General features: G+C 39.9%; 2 protein-coding genes across 2 annotated transcripts in view; one reads left to right on the top strand and one right to left on the bottom strand.

The window, feature by feature from the left end:
- Positions 1–7,275: 7,275 nt before the first annotated feature.
- LOC132395157 (protein FAM237A-like) lies at positions 7,276–8,102 on the top strand. Its single transcript, XM_059971455.1, has 2 exons — positions 7,276–7,636; positions 7,971–8,102. Exons 1-2 carry the CDS (start codon positions 7,276–7,278, stop codon positions 8,006–8,008), a joined length of 399 nt encoding a protein of 132 aa, XP_059827438.1. The 3' UTR covers positions 8,009–8,102.
- A 4,969-nt stretch (positions 8,103–13,071) lies between these two features.
- Positions 13,072–18,271, bottom strand: part of LOC132395496 (cilia- and flagella-associated protein 69-like) — a 136,694-nt gene continuing 131,494 nt past the window's right edge. The window contains exon 23 of the mRNA XM_059972202.1: positions 13,072–17,689. Within this exon, the coding sequence (XP_059828185.1) occupies positions 17,507–17,689 (183 nt within the window). The 3' untranslated portion in view covers positions 13,072–17,506. The remainder of the gene's footprint in view (positions 17,690–18,271) is intronic.

The following is an 18,271-nucleotide window of genomic DNA, read 5'->3' as shown; positions in this document are numbered from 1 at the left end:
GCATTCTCCCCAATCCAGGCAACATCCCTGTAAATCTCCTCTGCACCCTTTCTATGGCTTCCATATCCTTCCTGTAGTGAGGTGACCAGAACTGAGCACAGTCCTCCAAATGGGGTCTGACCAGGGTCCTATATAGCTGCAACATTACCTCTTGGCTCCTAAATTCAATTCCATGATACACTATATACACTATATACATGAAGGCCAATACACTATATACCTGCTTAACCACAGACTCAACCTGCACAGCTACTTTGAGCGTCCTATGGACTCTGACCCCAAGATCCCATTGATCTTCCACACTGACAAGAATCTTACCATTAATACTATATCCTGCCATCATATTTGACCTACCAAAATGAACCACTTCACACTTACCTGGGTTGAACTCCATCTGACACTTCTCAACCCAGTTTTGCATCTTATCAATGTCCTGCTGTAACCTCTGATAGCCCTCCACACTATCCACAACACCTCCAACCGTTGTCATCAGCAAACTTACAAACCCATCACTCCATATCCTCCTCCGTGTCATTTATAAAAATCACGAAGAGGGGTCCCAGAACAGCTCCCTGAGGCACACCACTGGTCACTGACCTCCATGCAGAATATGACCCATCTACAACCACACTTTGCCTTTTGTGGGCAAGCCAGTTGTGGATCCACAAAGGAATGTCCCCTTGGAATCCATATCTCCTTATTTTCTCAATAAGCCTTCCATGGGGTACCTTATGAAATGCCTTGCTGAAATCCACTACATCTACTGCTCTTCCTTCATCAATGTGTTTAGCCACATCCTCAAAAAATTCAATCAGGTTCGTAAGGCAGGACCTGCCCTTGACAAAGCCATGCTGACTATTCCTAATCATATTATACCTCTCCTAATGTTCATAAATCCTGCCTCTCAGGATCTTCTCCATCAGCTTACCAACCACTGAGGTAAGACACACTGGTCTATAATTTCTTGGGCTATCTCCACTCCCTTTCTTGAATAAGGGAACAACATCAGCAACCCTCCAATCCTTCGGAACCTCTCCCGTCTCCATTGATAATGTAAAGATCATCGCCAGAGGCCCAGTAATCTCCTCCCTTGCCTCCTACAGTAGCCTGGGGTACATCTCATCCGGTCCCAGTGACTCATCCAACTTGATGCCATCCAAACTCTCCAGCACATCCTCTTTCTTAATATCTACATGCTCAAGCTTTTCAGTCTGCTGCAAGTCATCATACAATCACCAAGCTCCTTTTCCATAGCGAATATTGAAGTTAAAGCATTCATTAAGTACATCATCTATTCCCTCCGGTTCCATACACAGTTTCCCACTGTCACACTTGATAGGTCCTATTCTTTCATGTCTTATCCTCATGCTCTTCACATACTTGTAGTATGCCTTGGGGTTTCCTTAACCCTCTCTACCAAGGTCTTCTCATGGCCCCTTCCAGCTCTCCTAATTTCCTTCTTAAGCTCCTTCCTGTTAGCCTTATAATCTTCTAGATCTCTAACATTACCTAGTTCTCTGAACCTTTTGTAAGCTTTTCTTTTCTTCTTGACTAGATTTATTACTGCTTTTGTACACCACGGTTCCTGCACCCTACCATAACTTCTCTGTCTCATTGGAACATACCTATGCAGAACTCCACACAAATATCCCCAGAACATTTGGCACATTTCTTCTGTACTCTTCCCTGAGAACATCTGTTTCCAGTTTAAGCTTCCAATTTCCTGCCTGATAGCCTCATAATTCCCCCTACTCCAACTAAACACTTTTCTAAATTGTCTGTTCCTATTTCTCTCCAATGTTATTGTAAAGGAGATAGAATTATGATCACTATCTCCAAAATACTCTTCCACTGAAAGATGTGACACCTTTATTAGGAGGTACCTAATAAAATGACCACTGATTGTATGTTCGTGGTCTTCTGCTTCTTTACCCCATCTACCTCAGGGTGTGACGAGTTGTACGTTCAGAGATGCTCTTCTGCACACCATTGCTGTAACGCGTTTTTAACTGAGTTACTGCCCCCTTCCTGTCACTTTTAACCAGTCTAGCCATTCTTCTCTGGCCTCTCTCATGAACAAAGCACTTTATCTCACAGAACTGCCGTTTACTGACTTTTTATTTTTGTTTTTCGTATAATTCTCTGTAAATTCTAGAGTCTGTTGTGCGTGAAAATCCCAGGAGATCGGCAGTTTCTGAGACCATACCAACCTGTCTGACACCATGGATAACATTTCTTCCCTACTCTGATCTTTGGTCTAAACAACTGAAGCTGGCCAGGCCTGCCTGCTTTCATGCAGTTGCTGCCACGTGATTGGCCGATTAGATATTTTCATTAACACGTGTAAAGCGGCCACGCAGGGTATAAGCGGCAGCATTCTCGTGGGCTCGGAGGAGGCATGGGTATTGCTTTGGCGAAGATGAACAGTTTTAATTACACTAACTGGTTGTGGAAATCTGACAATTGGCCGCTCAGCCTGGAGTTGGCGCAATGGACACCACAAACCGTTTCAACAATGGCTAGAAGATGGGAGAGGATTGTGAACTGATTTACACATCGCAGGTCGAGTGCCATTCGCAGGACCATATGGTCCTCTATATCCACACGACCCCACATCTCTCAGACCAGTCTCGTGTAACCTACAAGATGAACACAATGACAGTAGCCGCCACAAACCACAACTTTACCACTCCACCCACCCTCTCCCCGCACTCTCCGCTTACTGTAGGGATCGCTCTCACTTGACCATTCGTCCTCCCGCACGAATCTCCCTCCCGGTATCTATCCCTGCAAGCGGAACGTCCGCTTGCCCATTCAGCTTCTCCCTCAACACCATTCAAGGCCACCAACAGTCCTTTCATGTGAGGCAAAACTACACCTGCAAGTATGGCTGGGTCATCTGCTGTGTCGGGCGTTCCCATTGCGGTCTCCTATACATAAATGACACCGAGCATAGACTGGAGAACGGTTTTGTCGAACACCTTCGTTCCGTCCGTAACGGGCAGGATTACCCGGTGACCAATCATTTTAAACTCCACAGCCCATCACCATTCCTGAGATGTTGGGCCATGGCCTCCTTTACTGCCACGATGAGGCAATTCTCAGACTGGAGAAGCATTACCTTCCATCTGGGTGATATCCAATCTGACGGCATGGACATCGGTTTCTCTAACATCCAATAATTTCTCCCTCCCTCCTCTCCCCACTCATCTCCTTTTTCATTCCTCATTCTGGCTCCTCTCTTACTCCTCTTCTTCTCACCTGCCTATCCCCTCTGCTCCTTCCTTTTCTCCCCTTGTCCACTGACCTCGATCAGATCCCTTCCTCCTCAGCCCTTCTTTACCTTTTCCACCTATCACCTCCCAGCATCTCACTTCATCGCCACTTCCCACTCACCTCCCTTCCTCTCACCTGATTCCACCTATCACCTCCCAGCATCTCACTTCATCGCCACTTCCCACTCACCTCCCTTCCTCTCACCTGATTCCACCTATCACCTCCCAGCATCTCACTTCATCGCCACTTCCCACTCACCTCCCTTCCTCTCACCTGATTCCACCTATCACCTCCCAGCATCTCACTTCATCGCCACTTCCCACTCACCTCCCTTCCTCTCACCTGATTCCACCTATCACCTCCCAGCATCTCACTTCATCGCCACTTCCCACTCACCTCCCTTCCTCTCACCTGATTCCACCTATCACCTACCAGCTTGTACCCCCTCCTCCCAACAACTTCTTATTCTGGTATTTCCCCAGCCTCCTTTCCATCCTGATTAAAGGTAGGTCGACTGTTCATTCATTTCCCTAGATGCTGCCTGACCTGCTAGGTCCCTTCATTTTGTGCGTGTTATAATGATAGCTGTGAGGAAATCTGCCCAGAATTTCCGCGACGAAAGTAACACTTCGGCTAGAGAACATTCGCTTTGCTCAAATGAAAATCAACCAAAAATTGCAGATGCTACAAATCGGAAATAAAAACAGAAAATGCTGGAAATACTCAACAGATCGGGTAGCGTCTGTTGAGCCAGAAACCCATGATTCATTTTTCATATTTTTGTTTTGATCCCCTTGGTGTACCTTGATTGTTCAGATGTAAGATCCTGAAGGTATGATAGCGATTAAGAACTTTTATATAGAAATTTCGTATAAAATTCAACCTTGAAAGAGAAAGGATTGCCTCCTCTGCCCGAGTGCAGTCGATGACTCAATTCTGCACAGAGTACCTCTTGAGATTACCACGTAAAGAAGTATTTTACAGAAAAAAAAAGATTTCCTGAAATTTCGGACTACTCCTTGGACGCGACCTTTGCGGTTGTTCCATTTCGTCACCGACGTCATTTGTATATGCTTGTGTATGGGTGGTTAGCTCGAGTGGTCTATAACACAGCCTGGTCAACTTATAAGGCATTCGAGAAATAGTAAAACAGAATCTGACGCAGAGTTGTGGGCGTACTGGAGTATAAATAAATGCGCGGATTACTGGTTACACCTATACCCAACTCCAAGATCCAACCTTGCGTAGCACAGGGACTTCAACCTGTCGTCAGCTACCAACAACACATCCAGTGCTGTGTTGATGTAGTAGTGACAGCAGCGAGAGAGAATACATCTTGTAAGTAACCATCCACTTACTTTCTATAGTTTTTGGATCCGATCTAAATTTTAAGGTATACATTTAAAGTATGCGTGCATTTGGACGATATGATATAGTCTTTGTAACGACTCTGTTTTAAGTTTCACTGCAGTTCGGGTGAGACATGTAAACTTGAGTGAGGACAGTAGTTTCTTCGCAGACATATACATACATGACTGCTCAAATTACTCTCCGATTATAAAAAAGAAATAGCTACACGGTTGTCTTAGTCCATATCATTACAACATGTCCCTTAACCTAAACTCTGATTCGTTCTCCTTCAGGAGGATGAAAGAAGACCGAAACATTTTACTAGCCAGAGCAAATTGGACAGGCTGGGGCTTTCTGTCCTCTAAATATAAAACTGACACTGTGGGTGATTTAAAATTATGAAGTAATTATGAATATATGTCAGTTTGTACCAAAACTAAAAATATAGTCACTGATTAATACAACAGAGGATTTGGAGTGGCGGAGGGGGTGTCAGTGATTTCCCCCCGCTAAAGGGGGGATCATTCTGCCACAGGTAATATTGAAGTGAAGTAGTACGATAATATTGAAGAAGAAAGGAATAGGTAGGACATGTTGATGGGGTTAGGGAGCGAAGGATGAAAGGATGCTTGAAGGAAGCGTGAACTTGGGCTGAATGGCAGTTTCCATGCTTTTAAGAACTGTGTAGTATTTATTAACAATGCAGTCATTATGAATATATTGTTTGCATATTTGAATTTACAAGTTTTTGGGGTGTATCCTGACCTGCATTTTTTATTTAGTTTGCTATATTTGTATTTTTTTGATTTTTAGTTTTCTTCTTCCTTATCTGAACATAATTTTTGTGATGCAGTTCACTGAGCAATCTTTCCAGCTTCATAGATAGGATGCCTATATCCCGGTAAAATAACAAGTTTCCGGTTCAGGAAGAAAGTACTGCAGAATTAAATTCTGATTATGCATATTCTGACCATCCTTTCACACGCATCTGGTATACTTGGGGCAACGGTGCATAGAAGGCGCAGAAAAAAAGTATTCAGAATAATAATGTGTTTAACAAAGGTGAAAGTCACCCTCCAAAATAGAGTACACGACATTTTGCGTAACGGATCATCAAGTAGCGGGAATAGGAAATGCATGAAGCATTTAGCAAGTCAAGGCAGTACCGGCTGTGGCAGCCTTGGCCCTGCTTCGAGAGTAAAGATAATTTCTGATTACCACAACAAGAATCTTGTTGTGAAGTAAAGAAGTTTCATTACTTTGAAGTCTATGATAGAAGAGGGTTTTTTACATCAACATATAAAACATAAATGTAAAGAATGTGTTACGATTAAGCGCTTAACGCTTACATTTGGAGGATATCGAATCCACGCAGCTTTGGGTCATTCGTGCCATCTGGAAGGGTTGAGATTCAGGGTGCCTGGTCTTTGGACCACCATCTCCGGATCGTTAGCCGTGTGTGATCTTTCTGGAGATGGACTACTTTGTATGGAAGCCTCATCTATTTTGACCCATGCCGCAGGTCACAGAGCGATTTTATCACCAATTTTCTCTTTTTGAAGGGTTTCTCATTCTTTTCTTCATTTGCTCCACGTACGTGCGGACCCGCCCCTAACTTCTCTTCGCCGTTCCGTGCTAATCTGCAAATACTCTAAGAAGTCGATAGAAAGAAAAGTAAAGGCCGAGTGTTTTTTTTTGTCCCTTCCAGGTTTTTTTTCTCTGTAACTGTGCGAATAGAACCACGCTGGCGGCTAACCTAACGCACTGAGAAATTCGTAAATGGCTACAAACTGTAGTTGTTCAAACTGACGCACCACTCCACGAAATACAACAGCCCCCAATTATCACCAGCAACATTCCCTGTAAAGTCCTTGGTACCGTCACAGAAACTGCTCCGGATTAAAGTCGTTCAGTCATAGAAAGGTACAGCACGGAAACTGGCCCTTCGGCCCAACTAGTTCATGCTGAAACCATTTAAACTGCCTACCCTCATCGAGCTGCACCGGGATCATACCCCCCCCCCCCCCAATACCCTTACCATCCAAGCACCTATCCAAACTTTTCTTACACGTTGAGATCGAGCTGGCATACACCGCTTGTGCTGGCACCTCGCTCCACGCTCTCACCACCTTCACGACTTGGGTAGATTTTTAGTTTCAATGAGGGTTCGAATGTTCTTTAAAAATTCAATTTCCATCATGTCATGTGTGAACTCTCCAGTTCACCCTTTTGCCGCCGGGATATTACTGGCATGGGCTTTCAAAATGCAAAATCTCGGGGGCCGGCTGATGCAGATACCCAAGGTAATCGTTAGAGCAGATGTCCAAACAGGGTGGATAGTCAGTGTCCACGGGGGCGCAGGCACGCACACACAGCGCCTGGTGTCAACGCTGGTGTGTCAATATTAGTGCGGATATTCAGTATCAATGTCGAGTATTCTCAGTGTTAACATATTGTAATTTCTACTTTCCGAAGATCCCTTGAACTCCTTCTCATGTACCTTTCATGACTTGGAATCATAGGCACAACAGTACACAACGAAAATAGCTCTTTCACTTCCATGTTTTGGTTTGCAATGTTCGATTTAACGACTGGTCAATTACTAAATCCGCCGCTGTGTTTTCCATTGTCAGCCAGTCCCGGTGTAGTATGCAGTGTGTGGGCGGTAGCTTATACCTAATGCTGATCTGGATCCCCGTGCTGGTTATGGCTCAGAGCAGGAACGCGGACCCACTGAGTCTGGGCGAGATTGACCCTCAGTGCTGGGAGAGCTCCTCTCTTGCCCTGGTCGAGCTCAAGAAACTGCGAGTCGCCGAAACAGTCAGCGGCCTCTGGGACTTCATGATCTTTCTGAAACTCTCGGAAAAACCCAAGCACGCTGCCCTATTCATCGACCTGGCTCAGCTCTTCTGGGATATCTACGTGGACTGTGTGCTGTCGCGATCTCATGGGCTGGGCAGAAGGCAGATCGTAGCAGGATATACATTCCGGTATCCGCAGTACTCAACAGGTAACGGTGCCGTGAAAAATCTTACAGTTAGTCTAATCTGATCAGTGGTAGTTGTCTTTCCTGTCAAACAGATGTTACAGGCGTAATTTTGACAGTGGAGCCCAGCAGGGACTTGGCGCTAGAACGCTATTTCTGTTTTAAGAGAGACAATCGCGTTAAATGGGGTTAGGCTTCTCCACATTCAAACGCACGGGGAGGTATTTCGTTATGTTCCGAGTTTTGGTTAGCATGATAAAATCAACAGGATTTCTTAGATTAAGAATGCAGATGCAGTTACAGTAAGAGTCGCCTCGCTTTATTGCTCTGCTTTCATTGTGTTGCTTTATTTGTGCAGGCTTGGCACGTTCAAGCGACAAGGATTTGAAGTTTTAAACTTCATCGAAGAACTGGAATCCCGAATTACCAGCTAAAAGCAAGGCTGTCCGTTCCACCCACCGTGACAATGAATGAACACACAGATAAATATGCTTTCAATTTACCACTAAAACAGCCTCTTTTCAAAAATAACCTTGTAATCCAATATTCAAATGAAAATGAGCGGAAAGGTTTTGTTTTATTGAATCCGCGACTGAAATTAGCCGAATGCTCCACGGATGGATGAAATATTTAATTGCTTATTTCACATTTCACCGATACGTTCAATGAAACACTGTTCCCAAAAGTTAAGGTATAATTTCCAACCAGTGTCTTTTCAATATTTTCTTTTTCTATTTGTTGTGAACTAAACAGTTACCCACCTCACTGTTGAGTTTTCTCTTAAAGTCTGTGAAAGGATGTTATGGAGCCCAATTACGCTTAAATTCAAACAGCATCACAATGTGGTTTCTGTTTGAAAGGGATTTAAAAGAGACGATATAACTTTTTTAGGGATACCCAAAGTCTCTCGGGCTGAATGATGAATAATTCTACCACAACCACTCAACTTCAGACCAGATTCTTTTCATTCCAAAACTATGAAATGTCCTCCTTCTTCAAAGGCTTTCCTTCCTCCACCATCAACGCTGCCCTCACCCGTATCTCTTCTATTTGACACACGTCTGCCCTCACTCGCCTCCCCATTCACCATTTTCAATCCCGTTCCCCTCTCTTACCTCATCTCCTTACCTGCCTATCACCTCCCTTTGATGCTCCCCCCTTCCCCTTCTTCCCTCTCCTGTCAGATTCCCCTTTCTCTGGCGTTTTATTGCCATCACCTATCAGCTTCCTAGCTCTTTACCACCCCTCCCCCTTCTCCGGGCTTCACTTATCACCTACCACCCTGTATTTCTTCCCCAACACCCCCACCTCCTGCTCTAACCTCTTTATTTCAGTCCTGATGAAGGGTCCTGGTCTGAAACGTCAAAAGTTTAGTCTTTTCCGTAGATGCTGCTTGGCCTGCTGAGTTCCTCCAGCATCTTGTGTGTGTTGTTCAGACCAGATTAGAGTCTGTGTTTAAGTATGGGCATAAGAGCTGAATTCTGTAGTTGAGGCATGAGTGACCATCCTTGATATCAAGAAAGTAGAGTCATTGATTTGAACAGTGTAGAAATATGGCAAATGATCTTGAGATCTTGATGGTAATTAGGAGAAAAAAAACACAAAACCAAGAAGTTGGTTGTAGTAATACAGTATCTCGGTATAGTAATACCGTAAGCCCAGAATCCTAGCAACATTCCTACTTCATTACAGGGTCAGAGAAAGGTTGATGCTGATGAATCAGAATCAGATGGTTGTTTGGTGGCAGCAGTATAGTGCAAAACCATAACATCAAAATAAATTACAAATGTAAATAAATAGTTTAATAACAGAATAATGAGGTAGTGTTCCTAACTTCATTGACTGTTCAGAAATGGAATGGAGGAGGGGGAAAAGCTGTTCCTGAAGAATTGAATGTGTGTCTTTAGGCTCCTGTGCTCCCTCCCTGATGGTAATAATCAGAAGAGAGCATGCTTTAGATGTTGAAGATCTTTAGTGATTAATTCCACCTTCATGAGGCACTGCCTCTTTATGATGTCCTCAATGGTGGGGATGTTTGTGACTGTGATGTAGCTGGCTCAGTCTGCAACTCTCTGCAATCTTTTGCAATCTTATGCATTGGAGCCTCCAAAGCAGATTGTGGTGCATCAGTTAGAATGTTGTATCTATAGGAATTTGTGTCTTGGTGACATGGTAAAACTCTTAATGGTGTAGAGCCACTGACATGACATGCATTCTTTGTGAATGCATCAATTTGTTGGGTGCAGGATAGATTCCCACAAGATGATGTTGCCCAGGAACTTGAAGCTGGTCACTGTTTTAATTGCTAATCCCTAAATGAGAACTGGTGTGTGTTCTCCTAACTTCCCTTTCCTAGAGTTTGCAATAAATTCTTTGGTTTTGCTTATGCTGAGTGTGAGGTTGTTATTGTGACAGCACTCAACCAGATAATGTATCTCACTTCTATATGCCTCATCACCATCTGAGTGATTGATATAATCTCCGACACAGATGATTACACTGAGCACCACACATAGAATACTGGAGGAACTCAGCAGGTCAGGCAGCGTTGATGGAAATGAATAAATAGTCGATGTTTTGGGTCAAGACCCTTCTTCAGGACTGGAAATGAAGGGGAAGATCCCTGAATAAGGTGGGGGGAGGGGAAGGAGGACAAGCTGGAAGTCAATTCAAGTCACTTTTTATTGTCATTTTGACCATAACTGCCGGTACAGTACACAGTAAAAATGAGACATTTTTCAGGACCATGGTGCTACATGAACAATACAAAAACTACACAGAACTACATAAGCCAACACAAAAACTAACAATAGAATACAGACCTACCCAGGACTGCATAAAGTACACAGAACAGTGCAGGCATTACAATAAATAATAAACAAGACAATAGGCATTATTTATTGTGATTGGTGAAGGCGGGTGGGTAGAGGAGAGGGATGAAGTAAGAAGCTGTGAGGTGATAAGTGAAAAGGGCAAATGCCTGGACAGTAGGAATCTGATAGGAGAGGAGAGCGACTAATGGGAGAAAGGGAAGGAGGAGGGGCACTGAGGAAGGTGACAGGCAGGTGAGAAGAAGATGTGTGGGAAATAAAGAGGGGAGGGGGAGGGGAATATACCAGGTTAGAAAAATCAATGTTCATACCTAGATGGATCATGAGGTGTTGCTCCACAAACCCAAGTGGCCTCATCATGATAGAAGAGGATGCCATGGGCAAACATGTCAGAATAGGAACAGTAATTGAAATGGTTGGCCAGCAGGAAGTTCCACTTTTTGGGAATGGAGCTGAGGTGCTTGACAATGTGGTCCCCAATCCAATGTAGAGGAGGGTACATCAGGAGATGACCCCAGCAGATTCACAGGTGAAGAATTACCTCCCTGGAAGGACTGTTTGGGATCCTAAATGATGGTGATGGAGTTGAGTGGGCAGGTGTAGGATTTCTACCATTTACAGGGATAAGTGCCAGTTGGTAGATTAGTGGGGATGAATGAATGGAGAAAGGAATCACAGAAGGAGCGATCCTTCCGTGACTGTACAATGTTTAGGCGCCTCAGCAATTCCACCCCTATAACAACATGCCTGAATTACATTCTGGCTTGCTTAGTGAGTGACAGGTGGGGGTTGTGTACAATGCTGGCAAATAATTTTTCCAACTGCCTCAGCTTCTGACGCTCCAGAAAAACAACCCAAATCTGTCCATCCTCTTGTAATAGCTAATACAAATCCAGGCAACATTGTAGTGAAACTATTTTGCACCCTTCCCAAAATCTCCACTCACCTCCTATAAAGTGATAATCAGAATTGCATATAATACTCCAAGTATGGCTTACCAAAGCAATCCCGGGCAAACCCGATTAACCGTAACCTAATCACAGGACAATTTACAATAATCAATTAACCTACCTGGTACATCTTTGAGTTGTGGAGCACACAGAGAAAACTCACCCATTCCACGGGGAGGATGTAACAAGGTTTTCACCAATAAAACCAAGTATACCATACACTTTCATTATTGCCTTCTCTTCACTTCGCTGTTTTGCTTGCACCCCAAAAATTCCTCTGTACCTCAATGCTCCTAAGGGCCCTTCCATTTACATACATTCTTCTTACACTTGACTTTGTAGCACCATTCCTTCGTTGTGTTGACTATGTTTTAAAATGTACTGATTTGGATCTCCTTAGCTCTTTTAACACTCTTTAATCTATGCTGCATTTACATAGTTGCATTGGTAGTACAGACGAGCTCTGCATATTCTTTTAACATCCTAGTCAGTGTCAGGCAGTAGAATTAAGGCATTGCCCCGCTAATCCTGTATCTGTTATCCTTCAATATAAGCATCCAAAACTAATATGAAAAAGCAACTTTTTATTACAGTTCCTATGGAAATACTTTACAGACAGCCTTACCTTACAATTAGTAAGGTAATAACATTCAATAACTCCAACGCATATCAGATGGTAATGTTATTTTTATAGACACTGTAAAGACTATAAGTATATTTTGTTATTGTGCTTGTTCACTGGCCTGAGTTAGAATTCCCTTTTGCATCTTTAATCATCTTTTATTTTAAGTTTCTGTTAAAAGTTGCTAAGTAAGCCATTTAATTGTTACTTGAACATAGAACAGTGAAAAGCATTTGTTTGTTTAAAAATGGGATTGAATGTCCAAAGTTGTTCTTTGTTGTGAATAAATTGTATTCATAATAGAACATACATATCTAATTGCTTATTTTTAAAGACTTTAGCTTATTATTACACTAGACCTACATATTTCTAGTATGCAAACTGCTAAAGCAATAATCATTCCATAATTGCTGTACATAAATGCACACAATGTCTGAGCAAGAAAAGGTTAATTATATCAGAAACACAATGTGTTAAGATTGAAACAAGCTATAAAATACCAAATGATTTCTTACATTTTATTGATGTTTTCTTTATTAATTGTGTCAGCAAAAGTAATTTATTTTGTATCATACAAATAACTAAGTGGGCACCTTCAAAACTGCAGATTTTTATTGCAAAAGAAAATTCAAAAGCTAAACTAATTAAAGAATATTATCTCATGCATCCCGCGAGGCGCCAAGAATTACAATTTTATTTAATCTGCTTTCAATAAAGCTGATAGAAGAGAAATTTCCACAAACAGAGTTACATTTATGCAGTTCCTTCTCACTATAAAATTATTTATAGATCCAATAATGCTGTTGTTTTGACAAATCTGTGGTAAGATGAATTTTGTGAATTTGATTGGATATCACTAATTAAAGAAACTTCATCAATAATGCAGATAAATTATTCCATTTTAATTAGATTTCTTTCCTGTTTTACAGGCTTAGATTATTTTTCAGGTTTAATTCTCTAATATTGCAGTTATAGCATATAGCTACAATCTGTGAGTAATGAAGTCCTCAGTGCTATAAGAGTGGACAAAATGGAGCTCTGTTTACTGAGCAAAGACAAAGTCAAAGTCAAGTTTATTGTCATATGCACAAGTACATTAGTGCACAGGTGCAAAGAAAATCTTACAGCTTCATCACAGACACATAGCATCATAAAAGGAGCATTAACAAGCAAATGTCCAGTAACAAGTAATCTCATTCCATATATTAAACATCAAACCATATAGTAATTTTAAAATCTGAAGTTATATTGGAACTGGTATCAAACTATAGCCGTGAACAATTTCTACTCAGTATGGTCTAGAATTGTGATTTTGTGCATCTGTAAACCTCTGACTAAGATGAGTGTTGTTTCCAGATCATTATTGGGAAACTGCATATGCATTCCTTATGATTTTTGATAAAATATCTCTATAGAGGTTAGTGAATATTATGAGGCATGATGGAGTTTAGTTTGTATAATGATCCACAAAATTAAATATGTCTGTGAACAGCTTCATATTTTTTGTTATATCTTCACAGGGCCAAGAAAAAGTATCACATTTTTGCAGTCAACTTCAAAATACATCAGAGTTAAAGAATATTATACAATTAGAAGGGACAGTGGGATATTGTGAAGAGTGGGGAGAAATTATTTATATTGGAGTAAGAGTACAAAATGATGTAGTCAACATGTCAGGCAGCATCTGTGGAGTGAGAAGCAAAATTAACATTTCAGGTTGCTAAATATGATCATGACTAGAGATATGTAGTTGTATTAAGAAAAGAAATGAATGGCTTTGGTTTGTTGACAAAGAACATTTTCATCTCTTTGTGACTTGTATTTTGTGCTGTAGAGGTATAGTCATAAATCCATGAATGAAAACTAATCTTATTCTAACAAATAGTTTTGTTAAGAAGGTATGGATAAATGGTAATTAAGAGGTAACTAAGAAATAAATCAAATGTACTTGAAGAAATTGGAAAAGGAATTAATTGAAAGCAATGGATTTAGATTTTGACAGTGACCTTAATTTTGAATGAAAGAATCATGAAATAAAGGATAGCTCAGAGAACTGACCAATTAAGAAATAAAGGTTTCTCAAGTCTTCTTATCATTGTAAAGTCATTATACAAATCTTCATTGACTACTATTGAGGTCATGTTAAGGATCAAACCATATAGTAGTTTTAAAATCTAAAGTTATATTGAAACTGGTATCAAACTAAAGCCGTTAACAATTTCTACTTAGTATGGTCTACTTTAGTATGGTTATCATTGGCTTATGATAGCCAATGTGTTCTTTAATTTTAAAGATGATACAGTGGAGGATATCTCTCCAAAAGATTCATTCTTAACAGGGTAGTTTAAGGAAAGAAATAACAGCATTTTCCTTATTCTATAGTTTCATATAAATGTTTGAAGTGTTACGCTGCATTTTCATCATGTGCTTTATATTCATTGGCTATGACAGATTCAATAATATGACCGAAATTGCACAAAATGCTGTAAGTATGAGCACAAAATGTGAATATAATTGCACAGTAGTCACCTTTAGGTAATGAACATGTTTATTTCTACCCTGTACAAAATGTATGCATAATACTCTTCAGGAAGGGCTTAATTAGCAGCTCCTACTGATTACCATAAGAAATTAATTTTATGTACATGCCATACAGAAGATTCAATTTCTTGTATTATTGATAAATGTCATTTTGGTGATTATATTGTGATTTTATTTTTGTTAAAATAAGAGCCAGTTTTGACTTCATGTTATCACAATGAAAATAATTTAGTGAATATAATAATCAGGATAATTGTTTATAACCTATGATTTTGTTAATTAGTTCCCTAAATTTGCAAACATTTAGAGTCAGACATTTGGAATATTTTATCATTTTAATCAACTTGAAGAGAGGTGACAAATCAGATGTGTTTGTGACTGAAAATCTTTGATTACGTTACTGTGAGTAAATCAAAATTATAGGCTATAAAAATAAATCTGCCATTGTCTACCTTTCAAGAACAGAAAAATTATATGATTCAAACTGACTTGAATAATATTTTGTGTATGTCCCCTTTGTCCTTTTCTACCCACCTGCAGTTTCAGATATTGTGGAACAATATGGCTCACCATGATTCTATTATTATCAATCCAGTGAGGGACAAAATATCTACTACCATCATCCACAATGCTATCTCTGGTGTCCCTCAGAAATCCATCATTGATTTCCTCATTTTTCTCATCTACTTGCTGAGTCTTGGAATTGTTAACCAGACGCACACTTTTTTGTAGAAATAATACTTCCATCACTTTTAAATTACCAGGTTGTTTAGTCAACATCTATTACTGGATAAATGAATTTTACTCCAACTAAACACTGTAAAGACAGAAATCATTGTTTCACTTCATATTATAGCCACTAACTTTTCCTTAGAAACTGTCTGTTATAAACAATTTGTTTATAACCTTCATGCCAAATTAGACCATATTGAAATTAGACTTCACATTTGCATCATCAATGAGACCACCTATTTCCACTTCAGTACAATTGCCCAACTTCACCCTTTTGCTCTTGATGTCGTCCTTTACTCCTGAAGCCATCACCCATAACCTTGTTACTTCCAGATTTCATTATAGCAATGCACCCCTGAATGGCATTTTTGATACTACTTTCCATAATTTTGAAGTCAACTAAAATTCTGCTGTTTGTGTCTAAATTAAGCCTTATTCCCCAATTATGCCCGTCACTCTCTATGTAGTCTTCTATGGTCTTAACAGTTCCTACAAGTTTGGCCTATTGCTCAGACCTGATTTTAATTACCTCAGTAGTGATAGACATACACTCAGCTACTAAGTTCTTTAAGCTCTGTGATTTCCTCCTGAGAAACACTCTTCCTTCCATGATTATGTTGCATTAGGTCCACTACTTGTCTAAATGTTTGGTCATCCACCCTAACTTCCTTGCTTGTTTCAACATTTTTTTTTACAAAATATCCTCACTAAGAAGCATAAGTTGTGCATTATAACAAATATGCTAAATAAGTTGATATTGTTGTTATTGTAAGTTACTTTGATGTGATTTTCCAGTTGCTAAATTAACTGATTATGGCATTAATGAAGTCTAATTGTCCAGGAGTGTCCAATTACAGATACTGTACCTTAGAGCAACATGATCTAATATCCCTGGCAACACTTTCTTAGTATTAACATCTGATACATGTCTGACATGGAAATCATACCAGAGATGAAAAGACAATCCAAATTGGAAAATGCTTGGTTAAGTTCACAGATGACATGAAACAACTTGGAAATGGTTGATAATGCTTTTTGCTCGAGAACAAGTTTTTTTTTTCAATTATGTATTGCTGAAATAAACAGTATATCACAATGGAATTTCTGGATGGACATTTTCCATAAGTTTTACATCAAATTTTTTGTTGTTACTTGCTAATTCTCTACTAAAAAACACATTTTAAAAGCACAGAAGTCACAAAAGAGGTCAAGATATCTTCCCAGTTTCACTTTGTATTTTTATAGGTTACAGAACACTATGTGTTCTTCCAAATAGTTTCAGCCTTTATCACTTTGTCAGTGAGTTCCAGCCAAAAGCATAGTTCAGAAATAAGGTTACAATACTGGAAATAGATGACATATTACTAGAAATGGGTGAATTTAGTCTTTTGATCATTTGATTCCAAACATCCCAAAAAGAGCATGCCATTAAATGCAGTTTAAATTAATTTACCTTCCTTATAAAACAAAAACTGAATATAAACACAAGAAATTCTGCAGTTGCTGGTAATCCAAAGCAACACACAAGATACTGGAGGAATTCAGCAGGTCAGGCTACATCTATGGAAATATTTTGGGCCAAGAGCCTTCTTCAGGACTGAGAAGCAAGGGAAAAGGTACCAGAATGAAAAGGTGGGGGGAAGGGAAGGAGCCTAGCTGGAAGGTGATAGATGAAGCCAGGTAGGTAGGGGTTAAGGGCTAAAGGAGGAGGAATGTGATCGGAGATGAGAGTGGACCTGAGGAAAAAGGAAGGAGGAGGGGAACCAGGGGAAGTGACAGGCAGGTGAGAAGAGACAAAAAAAATCAGGGGTGGGGGGGGGGGGTGGCTGAGTTTGGAATAGAGGAAGATGGGGATGGGGGATGGGAATTTTTTACCGGAAGAAGAAATCGATATTCAAGACAGAGTATACTTGAATTAGCGCACTGCGCAGACACGTTTTTGAGTTGGACAGAGGCATTTTCAACAGAACCAAAATATAACGTTGGTATGTTCTTACTACAGATGTTGTGTGTCTACCAAGTTCTCTACTTCCTTTCTTTTTACATGCATTTTTCACTTTAAACATTCCCTCTTTTAAATAATTCAATTATACATTAAATAAATGTATATAAATGATTGTTGCCATTCAAAAACAATGTTATTCAGAGATTTTTCTTTTTTTAATATTTAACTAAAAGTCAAATGCAATGAAATGTCCAAACAATGCTCTGAATTTATTTATAATTGGAATTTTGCACTTTTTATAGAAACAGAACTTTTATTCTTCATCTCCTTTGCCCCACTTTTCAGTGTTTCATCTCTTATGAAAACACTTTTTTCTTGAAGAGCAAGAGAGGATAATAAATCTTCTAAAAACAGTGGCGGCGTACTTTCTATTGTAACCAAACGAGCCCAGAAACCCTGATGCAAAAGTAAAAAAACAAATGTTCATTACTGTATTCTGCTAACAATGAAGTTTTAATTGAAAATAAAACTAAACTTCACTGAAACCACCCAATGATGCACATGTTAAGATTTCTTTAAGCAGATTCAACAAAGTTTCTTTGAGGATTTTCAGGCTATTTTATACTTGGTAAATTGACCTTTCTATATACTTCTTAAAACAACCATGAATGGCTTCACATTATTTTTTATATTTATTTGATTTCTTTTAACAAAAACTAAAAATATGGGTATTTCCTAAAATATTAAGCAGGTTTAACGATAATCATGGAAAGAACATGCAGGTTAGCTAATCAGTTATGGTCACATTTTTTCTGAACTTTAATAGCTGTGGAGTGAACAAAGGGTTCTACTATTTCACTTGAAAGAGGAAAAAAATACAATCTGTCTTAAATATATTGAGGGAACAGGCTAACCAGCTCCCTTGATTAACACATCATCAATCACCTTTAAATAGTCATTCTCTCCAATTGGCACGATATGGCTACAGTGTGCAACATCTTCTAAATGCACTGCATTTAGTTCCTTATGAGTCTGACA

Source organism: Hypanus sabinus, chromosome 6, assembly GCF_030144855.1.
Source record: "Hypanus sabinus isolate sHypSab1 chromosome 6, sHypSab1.hap1, whole genome shotgun sequence".
In the NCBI taxonomy this organism is placed as follows: domain Eukaryota; kingdom Metazoa; phylum Chordata; class Chondrichthyes; order Myliobatiformes; family Dasyatidae; genus Hypanus; species Hypanus sabinus.
Note: the sequence above shows the minus strand (reverse complement) of the source record. Positions and strands in the feature narration are given on the sequence as shown.